General features: G+C 37.2%; 1 protein-coding gene across 51 annotated transcripts in view; it reads left to right on the top strand.

Annotated features, from left to right (window-relative positions):
- Positions 1-12,441, top strand: part of Mbnl3 (muscleblind-like splicing regulator 3) — a 95,733-nt gene that overhangs the window by 68,611 nt on the left and 14,681 nt on the right. For all 51 annotated transcript variants that reach the window (XM_087599442.1, XM_087599474.1, XM_087599478.1 and 48 more), the window contains 3 exon segments: positions 1,014-1,178; positions 10,190-10,381; positions 11,372-11,611. In XM_087599442.1, coding sequence (XP_087455568.1) covers positions 1,014-1,178; positions 10,190-10,381; positions 11,372-11,611 — 597 coding nt within the window.

The raw sequence follows: 12,441 nt of genomic DNA, 5'->3' as shown, positions 1-12,441 counted from the left end.
AGTCACCATTTACAGGATATCAAAGGCATGTGGGGTTTTGCTTTTGATTTTTTGAAGCAGGCTCCACTCTGTAGCTTAAGTTAGCCTTGAACTCATGGATTCCTCCTTCCTCTGTCTCCACAGTACTGGGATGACAAACATGAGCCACCATGCATGGTTCAGTAGAATTTAAATATCCTCTGTTGAAACTGAATAAACTGGGGTTGGGGATTTAGCTCAGTGGTAGAGCACTTGCCTAGCAAGCGCAAGGCCCTGGGTTCGGTCCCCAGCTCCGAAAAAAAGAAAAAGAAAAAAAAATAGAAACTGAATAAACTATGAATTAAAAAAGATGAGAATCCAGGACATACTTTAATATCTAAATGACCTAGGATGTTGTTGCTAGAACTTAATGAGCAACTTGACTGCCAGACATACAGATTTATTCTCAGATTATGGAAGCCTCATTAGCATAAAGCATTGAGAAAAAAAATGAGAAAGCTTTGGAAGCCAGAATGTCCCAGGTAATAGAATCCAGGATTAATAAACTTGTATGTGATTCGTAAACATCCTCCCTGATTTTTTTTTAAATTACTTGTCCATGTGGACCCAGATCCCAGGCTTAAACAGATGATTTTACACTTTTACATCTCTTGTTGAAAGATTTTTATTTTTTTCATTTCTACTTACATTTTATGCCACACCTTTCCTAAAATTTTATGTTCTAAATATAGTATGATGCATAATCAAAGTAAAGCAAACCAGAGCAACTAAGAATGTTCTAGAACAAGACCAACTAGATTTTTGCAGCTATGTCGCCATGGGCAAGACACTTGATGTCTCCTTGTATCAGTTCCTTCAGCTGGGGATAAAGATATGAGAAGTGCCCATTTTGCAGGGCTGTTAGGAAAAGAAAATGGAGGCCTTCGTGGCTATTGCTTGTGACTGGCGGTTCTTAAGCGCTCAGAAAGTTTCTATAATTTCTTAAGCCATACGAGAACTATTAAACAAAGATTTATCTAAATTTTTGCTATTAGGGTCGGTGCACTCGTGAGAACTGCAAGTACCTCCACCCTCCACCCCACTTAAAGTCGCAGCTAGAAATTAATGGGAGAAACAATCTGATTCAACAGAAGACTGCCGCAGCCATGTTCGCCCAGCAGATGCAGCTTATGCTCCAGAATGCTCAGATGTCATCTCTTGTAAGTTCCAGCAGTCTATGAAAACTGCCAGTGCATGTGGGATATTCTGGTTACTGTATGACTGTTCTAGTACTAGCTGCCTCTGCACACAAGCTCGATGTCTTTGTCAAAGCTTACAGCGGAATCACTCTGCAGGGACTTTGGCCTTTTCAGTGAGGGACTGTAAAATTTAGGGCAATGCATGTGTGCTAATACCAGTTCAAAGTTGTTTATTTGAAGGAAGCAATCAGGTGTGCTGGATTCAAAACCTCTTTGCATTTATACAGGGTGCGAGTTTTGAAAAGTACCTTAAAAGAAAAGGGATTTTATAAGAGGGGGATAAGTTTTGATTACTATTACACAGAGACTTGTAAGACATTACTTCAAACCAAGTTTTCTTTATTTGGTGTTTTGTTGTTTGTCTATTAGTTTTGAGATGAAGTTTCACTACGGCCTCAAACACAACACCTTCCTGCCTCAGCCCCTCAAACACCGGGATTTATAAGCATGCACCATTTTGTGATTGCTTTTAAATACATTTTCTTTTTAAATAATTTTAGATTTATAAACATTTCAAAGCATAACAGAGTGCTCCTGTATTTTTTTCTTGCCCAGACTTCTTTCTTATTTTTGTGAGGTGCCGGAGATTGAACCCAGGGATTTGAACATGGCAGGCAGAAGCTCCAATGCTGGGTTGTACATCTAACCTTAAACTTTGATTTTCCACAGTGAAGGCAATGAAATCTAAGGCCTTATGCATGCTCACAAGCATAAAATTATTCCGGGCTGTATTCCCTTCACACACAATTAATATCTTATATTACCAGGATAGATGTATCAGAACCAAGAAGCTGTTATTCACATATTATCTCTGTGTCCAGTCAAGGGTAGCATGGCAAGATTATTTACTTGTTCCTTTTTTGTCCTGGGGTCCGTGACCATTTCTCGGTCGTTTTCTACTTCCTATGAGCTTGATATTTAAGGACGTAATTAAGCTCTATCTGTTCATAGTGTGCCTATTAATTAATCTTGTACCGAAACCTTACAATACAAGGTTGTGTTTTAGTCCAGCACGTCTTAATAGAAACAGAGCATGGATCCCTCTCTGCAATCGTTCTTTAGATCTCCAGGTTTACTCAGTGGTTTCTCATTTAAATGCTAGATAGCCTGCTCCCTTTAAACCATTTATAAGACCCATTTGAAAGGACCATGCTTCCTGTGTTACGCATTCATCAGTGACTGTGCCTGAAAGTTGACAGCTGTCCATAATGGCATGTAGGTGCTGTGGAAATAGAGAAGTGGAACGATCTGCTCTCAAGAAATCTTACCTCATTCCAAAATGGATTCTCAGATGCCAATGAGCAGCATGTAGATATAGCTTTCTATCTAGCATATCTGTTTACATAAGTCCAACCACAGTAGGCTATCGAGTACTTGATGTTTTTGTTCATGATACTGTTTCCAGGATATCTAGACAGATTGATGTAAGATAAATCTCATGTTCTACACTATTGGATTGCCAAATATATTTGCCTTCTAAGTCATTGCTGATAATTAAGTTGATCGATTAATCTTCACATAACCAGTGGGCTCCTTAGAGCTCATTTGGCCTTCAGTAATACTTTACATGAGCAAAGTCCTGGTTGAACTCTTCTGGGCTTTCATATGCTGAAGGATCATGGTTCCTCCCTGCTCACCTAGATGGGATGAGGCTGAAAATCGTGTTCACAGAAAAGTAGATATGTACATTGAATCCAGAAACTGCTTGGGAATAAACTAAAGGTATTTTTAACTATTTTTCACTGTATTGTGGTATGATGACAAAATGTATTCATTTAAGGCATAAATGTGATGATTTATACATATAATACATATGTGCCTCATTTATAAAATGAGACATCGTGGATTAACTACATGGGTATTATGCCATGTGGAACAGATCAGATCGAGAATGACAAATGCTGCATGGTTTCAGTTATATGTAGAATCTCAAAAATGTTGATCTCATAGGAACAGAGAATAAATTGATTATTGCTAGAAGCTTTGGGAAAGGGTAGGGAGATGTTTGTCTACGTTTGACTAAAATAAACAAGTGTTTAATTCACCATTACCATTCTCAGGCTTTTATGGGAATAAGAAAGGAATAGAGCAAGATATTACTAATATTCGAGCCCAATATATCCTATAAAGCCAGAGCAGGTATCTTTTCAAAGGTCAAGATACAGCCTTCTGAGTGCCAGTCAAATGCTGTTTCAGGGAATCAGAGAGCTGGCCATAGGGTAAAATAGGGGTGAGAAAAACTCCATTCTTTCTTTTCAGCCTGTGAGATCCTCTCTGTCTCCATTCTCACTCCGTGTAGGAATGGTTAGAGTGGCTCATGCTGGGCAAATCGAAAAACGTTTTAAAAGAAATGAGTAATACATTAATTGAATTTTGAAAATTCTTCAATTGTGCTTTCTAATTTTATTCACCATGAGTTTGATAACGGGCTATATATGTTTCCCTTTTTTCTTTGATGGGTGTAATTTCAGATCTCAAGCTAAAGAAGATAACTGATAGGACTCAGAGTACACTTTATTTTATGGCATGTTACAATAAATTAGAAATCATTTTTCTACCTCATTTAGTGATAGCTATTGTGATGTAATAAATTAATATGGATTAATTTCTACAGCTAGTATGTGCACAAAAATCTAGTCCTCAGATGGTTGATATGCTCCTCTATAGTCTAGGAAGTTGCTTTGTAGAACTGTTGTAATTCAGCTAATGTGTGCAATTTTAAGTGAAATTTACCAATCTCTTCTGGAAGGTATCTCTTTAATATGAACCCTAATCTTGACATTACAGTGGTAATATATAATTTTGCTTATTTTTTACACTACCAACTCTTCCTATAATCAGTTCTTTTTATCTCTTTTAATGACCCCCTTACTAATAATTTGATACTTGTCCTTAGAACAAATTTTGTTTAGAAATTTCCAATCCTGTGTTTGTGTGATCACACATTAATAACCATTTGTATCACTAGCTTGAACTTCAGGTCTTTCCACAAAGCCTAATTTGATTTGTATCTAGGATACCAGAAGAGCACATTTGCCTTTGGAAAATTGAATATAACTTGCTCATTATAAGCCCCTAGATAAAGGGAATGTCAAGCTACAAAGACTGAGAGCTAGAGAGCAGATTCTGTTCAGTGTAACTGAACAATGGATAAAAACCACACCTAGTCAATTTAGGTAGAATGCTTGCTATGGTAGGCGAGTTTGTTCACTGTATGCACTGACATTTGCTACTGTAAAGATCTACCTTGAAAGCTTTTGGATGGCTTTGTTAAGAAAGTTTAGCAGGCGGAGCAAGCAATGTGGCTCCCTAGAATTTTTCCAATGCATTTAAAAAACCAGAGTTTCTGATGTTCAGACTCGGTTTAGACTGTCAAGAGGTAAAAGAACACTGTAGAATACAGTAGAAGTCTACGTTCCAGAAAACTCTCAAACAAAGCAAAAATTAAAAATAATCTCAGCTTCACAACGAAAGGATTCTTACTACTACAGATGATGCATATACATATAAAGTAAGTATAATGCTATAATTTTCTTCAGACATTCTGTATACCTGGACTTGTATTAGGAAATTTCTTTACTTCTTTGAATATTGTGATTGCCATGAAAGCAGGCCTTGACCTAGTGGAGTGTAGCCACCTGATAATTTCTGTGGAGAGTGTTGGCACACTGAAGTTGACCAAATCACATCCTGAGCATTCTGGAGTGCTACTATGATTTGAGACAGAATTTCATTCAGATTTAACTATATTTCTAGACAAAAAAACCCCAAAGATCGTGTTATTTACTGATTCAACTTTATTTCCAGAGGTAGTCTCTCACTACATGGTCTAAGTTACAGGCTTCACAGATCCTAGAATTACTCTTGCTAGCAATTACTGATCCAAAGTGTTTGTTAGGTCAATTTTCATCACTTTGTACGCAGCATACCTTAAATCTCCTTTAAGCTAAAGTAAAATCTATATCTAATAACACTTTTGCTGCTGTACCTCCGCTGTTAGTCATTGAATGAATATTTCTGGTTCTAACAAGAGTCTCCATATTTATCACATTAGGCTATTCTCTTTTCTACTCTAGCATTATCTTTCTAATAAGCATGCAAGAGTTTGTCTTTGCTTTTGTTGTTTTACTGAATTTTTGGATGGTATTAAGCCCAGTAATGATGAAAAAGACTTCCCTGTTTTATACAACCTCAGTGTCTTGAAATAAACAATACAGGGATGGGATTTAAATGCTAGTAAAAGTTAAGGGCACTGCTTTTCTGATATTAAAATCAACTCAACAAATTGCTAACAAATGTTTACCCCTATTAAAGGAGAATGCTTAGTCTTCTACCTCTAGATAGAAGCTCAGAGATGGAAGGCCATAGCTATTCTGTGGCTTCTTGGTCATGCTATAATTTACATCACTCAAAGTCTTTTGTGTTCATCAATAATTGTAACCGATGTTGGATATTACTGAAAATAAGTAGGTCTCTTTTGTTAGACAAAGCAAAGTATTTGGCATAACATCTAATTTTCATTTCTTTATGCTAACTTGATAAACAATTCATTTTAAGCAATGGGTTGGTGTTCCCAGAATGTTTATAAACTAGACACATGTACTTGAGGCATAACTTTTGCTTTTTTCTTAATTTTGAAATGGAAACACTTTTACCCACATACTTATGAGGTACACTCCAATAAATTTATAGATGCATAGAATGTGAAATGCTAATCAGTGTAATTAGCATTTTCATCTCCGCACTTAGTGGATCAATGTGTTGGGAACATTAGGACTATGAAGATCTGTGCTAGACTCTAGTTACTCAAATCATTATATGAAAGAGACACCTATACTCTGAGGTTTATTGGCCACTGTTGACAGTAGCTAAGATATGAAATCAACCAAGACCATCAAGAGGTAGCTGGGTAAGGAGCAGAACTTTTATTGAATTGCTTTACTGTTCAGAAGGTACGTTAGAGTCCTTTAAGAAGAATATTTGCTAGGCTCTTAAAATTTTACCTTGGAAGACTGGGGGGGGGGAGAGAACGCGAATTCTTATGTTTGAAAGAAGTTAAATGTCCATAAATTTTTTGTAATACAAGTTTATGAAAGAGCACAACGAAATCAGTGAATAGATATTAAAATAAAAATATACTCATACTTTCCCTATGTAACTAAATATAACTTTTAATATTTTTAAACAACTAAAACATAAAAAGCAGATTGCATTAAAATAAAGGCAGATTATATTTGGCTGAGTAGTCCTAATTTGTGGATTCTTATTCTCCTTATTCAACTTTTTGCCAATGCACCAGGACATTGTTACCCACAAAGTTCACATTTGAGAGCTATACAATCTAGTTTTCAAAAAAAAATCACAAAACAATCTCATCTGTCTAATGTAAGGTTTTCATTTTGTGTTGGGACTTTAACTGCATGTGGTCTATGGGCCCACGAGGAGCCAGAAACCTGCTTCAGGGGCAGATGTCATGGACCCTTGAATTTCCTAAGATCCCAGGCCACATTTTTGTGTACACATGAAGCTTTCCTGGACACAGTTCCTACAGCTTTTAGCTGACTCACAGAATGCCAGACGCAAAAGATTAGAGCCATTTTTTCTGAAGACATTCACAGAACTTTTAGGAGGCATTTCTTGAGTGCTTGGTAGTTTCTAGGCTCTGTGCAAATGCCCCGGGAGTCTTAGAAATTTGTATGATAGGAGAAATCACTGCTAGGCACTGTGAACAAATAATTGTCCAGCAATCTTGTTTCTTAAATTCTGCTACATTCACTATTCTTCATCCTTCGACAGACTAGAAGGATAAAAATCAACATCTCTGCTTTTAAGATATAACATCTTTTGATATTTTCAAATATTAGAAAATAAGTAAATACTTCTTTAAATGTCACAGGCATTTGAAATATCCAGACCACTCTAGACTATATAGAGAAATCAGATTCCATGTATTAAGAACCTTTTCCTTAGTGTTGTGGGATGTTGTTGAGTGGTAAAGAATGCTTAGCCTGTATGAGGCCATGGGTTCTGACTCTGGCATTCATACACACAAACTCCCTTACCTTCTTCTTTAAAATAGGCAATAAACTTACAGATGGGTTCATGTTAGTTCCGTGGACATGAAGGACTGTTATACACATAGAGGCAGGATTAAGTTACTTAAGAGGCAGGCTTAGCTTACTGCAACTGAATGTACACGCTTGTAGGCTGCTTGACTTAACCCATGACTGTTAGTCAAAGCTAAGCCATTGAAGGTTCATATTCATAAAATGAAGTCGTTAGCTTGGGGCAGAGGTGGTGTTGAGAAAATAGAAATGCTTATTTGAAATGAAATAAGCAGCCCTGGAATTCCAGCTCTGCTCCAGGGCTGCAATTGGAAGAACTTGCTTCTCAATAAAGTGTTATAGAATGACATTTATACTCAAGGGGGAAATGGTCATAAAAGCTACAACACTAATTTTAAAATCTAATGACAACCCAGTAGAGTTTGTGGTTAAATCTTTTAAAAGAACTCAACATCTCCAGAAATCATTTTACCTTTTTAATAGGCTGATTATTTACAGATTTTTTATACTATTAGAAGAAATAACAGACCCTAAGTAGATTTAAATGGTTTTAAAAACAGAAAGAAGTAAAAAGAAACATTTCCCTGGCAGAAAGGAAAAACTACAGAGGTTAGAGCCATGAAAGAAAGCTTGCCTTGTGTGAATATTAAGCTTGGCTTTTAATTGAAAATTAATTACAGAGTTATTTTTTAGTCTGAAAATAATCCATCTACCCTTCAGCCTCTGTTCAATAGATCCTAGTTGTAATGTTTTATTCAGTTTTAGGGAAAGCAAAATTAAGAAGTATTTAAACTTGGAAGTGACTTCAGTTAGATAGTCCATGAAAGTTTGAGAGAAAACAAATACATGGAAACAAGACTACTATGTTGTTCAAATGGGGAGATTTTCCTTTCAAAGAGTCTTGCTGATTTGGACATGAGTATGAGTCATTGAATTAGTATGAATCAAGGAATTAGACCTTGTCACTGGAGATGGTGAGAACTTCGACAAGTTCCTGAGAAGTGTTCCATCACAAGACTTACCTGGGCTTGGTCAGCCCAGGGCTATCTGTCCTCAAACCGGGGAACCCCTCCCCAGGCTGCTCCATCATCTTTCTTGGCCCCTAGTGTGGTCCCTTCATCTTAACATGCCATCTTCTTACCCTAATGAGACTACTTCCTTTGAGCTGGATTCTCTCTGCATTTTTAAGACGTTAGTCCGTTCATTTAATAAGTACCCAAGGACGACTGCTGAAACAGGAGTACCTCCATGTTAGCCATCTTGCCCTTCAGGGTTTCTTCCAGCAGCTGTGCTACTGGAAATTTGAAGTAAGCATGGAGGACAAGGTAGGGATTGTACTCATTGACCCTGCCAGACTCCACACATTCTTATTTCCCCCTAGTTAGACGAAGCCCTCTGACTGCAATTTCGCAAGTGTGGGGGCAGCTTGCTTTCTGCAGTGAAAGAAGAAAGAAAAAGAGTGCAAGGAGGAACACATGCACTTAGTAAAAACACAGTAGGCCAGCGCCACTTAGTAACTTATTAAATTGCTATTAGACATATGTGAGTAATATATATTATTCATTGATTAAAATTAAAATGTATTGTTCAATGTATCTTCAAGTGTATGTACAAGCCACTCAGTAAGTATTCAGTACTGTAGGGTGCAGAGGACTATCAGTGAAATGATAAGCACGTTGGAAAGATGCACACATGCGGCAGGAACTGGAAAACAATGTTGTAAAGTGATAAAATGTGCCGTTGTGGAGGCTAAAGACATTAAACAGAGCAAGCTCAAGTAGAGACATACCCAAACCAGACAATACCATTGCATTTCTAAGACCTTTCTTTAGTAATGATGCTCTAAATTATGGACCATATAATTCTGTTATCTTATCTCTTCCTCCCTAACAGGAATCCTTGTAGCATTTCTAGAGCCTCCTTTTGAACTATGAGTGTCATATGGCCCCTAGATAAAGACAAGGTTGGGCAAGTCACATCCATTTATGGAAAAGGGCCTAGAGTTAAAGAGAAAATAGTAAAATAAAATGACAATGATAACCTCATTTTTGGCAGACGGTGAACTGTTAAAGCATTCACTTTTCCTAAATTACCCTTTTCTTTTTCAAATCTTCCATAAAGAGCAGTGGGCTAAGAAAAGAAAGCAGGGCAGGCCGCTATTGGGTGGTTGGGACTTGACAGGCAGCCTTGGAGCCAATTACAGCTGAGAAGTGGAAGGAGGAGGTGGGAGGAAAGGGGTTTCTAGAAGTACACCAAAACCCAACTTAAAGGCATGGCCAAAGTAAGGAAACCGAGAGAGAGAGAGAGAGAGAGAGAGAGAGAGAGAGAAAGAGAGAGAGAGAGAGAGAAAGAGAATATGAATATGAATATGAATGTGTGTATGTGTCTTGTCATTTGTTGGTTAAATTAGGGCTTTTTCAAAAATCAGCTTACCAATAAAGTTCATTCCTATAGAGAGTTGTTATTTTAAAAGCAGCTATATAGGAATAAGTAAAAGACAAAAAAATCAAGAAATAGTACTGATTATATTTGGAATATATATATTATGTATAATATGTATAATTTCATTTATATATACTTTTTTATGTAACAACAATTAATAAAAGTAAAGATGTCATGTATTTTAAAGAGAGTAAAAAGTGGGGTATGGGAAGATTTAGAAAGGAATGGAAGGGAGAAATCATATAATAATATAATTGTATAAAATAGTATAATAGTATAATTTCATAATAAATATAATAAAATGATATAATTATATAACCTCAAAAATAAAAGAAAAAAGAAATAGTTGTAGGCTGTTGGTAAACTGTGGAATGGCTTGTGTTCCCTCAAGAATGCCTGGTATAATAAATGGTAAGAAGGATTTATTTAGCTGTAACAACCTCATTTTCTCTCTTTTGAACACAGGCATCTTTTCCTATGAATCCATCACTGGCAGCTAATCCTACCATGGCTTTCAATCCCTACATACCTCATCCTGGGATGGGCCTGGTTCCTGCTGAGCTTTTACCAAATGGTCCGGTTCTGATTTCTGGAAACCCACCTCTTGCACTGTCAGGAGTTCCTGGTCCAAAACCACCTCGTACGGATAGACTGGAGGTATTCGTTAAGACATATAGAAATGCTTTGAAATGAATGTTAACTTTATGCATGATGTACCATATTCAGAGGCTAATTTGTTGAGTGTGGGTAAGTAAATCCAAGTACCTTTTTAGCCTAAGGAGCCTGAGAAAGAATGGTAACCATTTTTAAACTTCAATTAGGCCTTGTTCTGAAGTGAGTGAATCATTGCATAGGAAGTCTGAGTGAAAAGGTTCTCTATACCTATGCTGGGGCATTATAGAGTAGGATTATTGGAATTGCTCATCGATCTTTACTTTCTAGAACAGACATTCTTATGTGGAATGATAAACTGAAAACAAAATGAACCTAACATTCTAAAATTATAGAATGTTAAACTGTGTGCATGGAGGTCGTAAATGAAATATGTGTCTATTTTCTCCATGATAAAAAAATTATGTACTTCATAAGTAATGAAGAATTTAAAGAAAATTTCGAACAGCCTTTGATTTATTGGCATCCCTTAGTTTTCCCTTAATTCTATTCTTTGTGCACTAACATAAATAACTAGTCGATGTCTTAGAAAGCCAGCTCCATTGGCATTCGCATGCTCATGCGTTGTAACAGAATCTGAGTATGCACGTGATTTAATGTGCTTTACATGTGGGCTGTGTAAAACTACCAGTACATTGCTGTGTAATAAAGAAACACCCCAGGCCTTAAAGAAATAATTATTCTTAAGATGGATAGGTTAACTTCAGTACAAATACATTTTTCAGTAATACTTTAAAGTCCTATATTTGTATAAGGCCAATAGACACTCCCATCTTTGTAGAAAATGTGATTTACCGTACGATAAGTACGGTAAATTCTGCTTCATATTAGTCTTGATCTTTCATAGCTATTTCCTACAGAGGTGACAAGATGTGGATGTGACTCTCATCTGTTCTAGGAAGGTAAATATAAGCCAGTCACCTTCCAGTCATCACTGGGAAATGTATATGTTTTTGTTTTTTTTTCCTTCTTAAGGTTTGCCGTGAATTTCAGCGTGGAAACTGTACCCGTGGGGAGAGCGAGTGCCGCTATGCTCACCCCACGGATGTTTCCATGATTGAAGTCACTGATAATACTGTGACAATCTGCATGGATTACATTAAAGGCCGATGCTCCCGGGAGAAATGCAAGTACTTTCACCCACCTCCCCACTTGCAGGCCAAACTCAGGGCAGCTCATCACCAGATGAACCATTCCGCTGCTGCCAACGCAATGGTAAGAGCACGTTGGGACTCTGGGCTTTCTGTTGGGGCTGAGGTGTCGATGATTCATGTAAGCCTATTTTGTCTAATACTCTGCATATATGAACGACTGTCCACTCATGAGTGTATCTTAACACAAATAGCCGAAGTTATACATTAGAAAAGATAGGACCAATCTATTCTAATTATTTGCTAAGACTTTTTTTTTCTTTTATTGGATATTTTTTTATTTACATTTCAAATGTTATTGCCTTTCCTGGTTTCCTGGACATAAGCTCCCTATCCCATCCCCCACTTCTGCTATAAGGTTGTTTCCCCCTCCCCATCCACCTTACCCGACCACATTCTAATGGTAATTTATTTAAAAATCTTTATTAGCATTAGCCCACCATTTTCTTTCTCACAATCTTAGAAAATGGTAAAAATATATAATTTTAAAAGTAAATGGTTCTTTGAGTATCCTAGGATCTGAGTAGCCCGAATAGTCAAACGTGGCAGCGTTGTCTGTGAATTCTGAGTCCCTCTCATGGGCACTTTGCCACTCACATTTGAATTCCTTTGAAAGCACTTGAAAGATGGGGTACTATGGAGCTTCTGATCTCACAAAGGTCACAGTTACCTTTCCAGTCTGGTGACACAGGGCAGGAAGGGAGGGAAAGATCAAGGCTACCATAGGTCCAGGGAGACGTTGACTTGACTGAGAGACAAGGCCTCTCCTTTGCATTAGCCTAGTGGCCATTTGTGGGAAAAGTTAGCTTTGATTAATAACACTAAAAACTAGCAAGTAGGAAGAAATAATTGTGTGGTGCTGTGTGACCCCGTGTGAGAGGTCAACGCTAGAAA

The sequence above is a fragment of the Rattus norvegicus genome, chromosome X (assembly GCF_021556685.1).
Source record: "Rattus norvegicus strain SHRSP/BbbUtx chromosome X, alternate assembly SHRSP_T2T, whole genome shotgun sequence".
In the NCBI taxonomy this organism is placed as follows: Eukaryota; Metazoa; Chordata; class Mammalia; order Rodentia; family Muridae; genus Rattus; species Rattus norvegicus.
The sequence above is the reverse complement of the archived record's forward strand: the minus strand, read 5'-3'. Positions and strand labels throughout refer to the sequence as shown.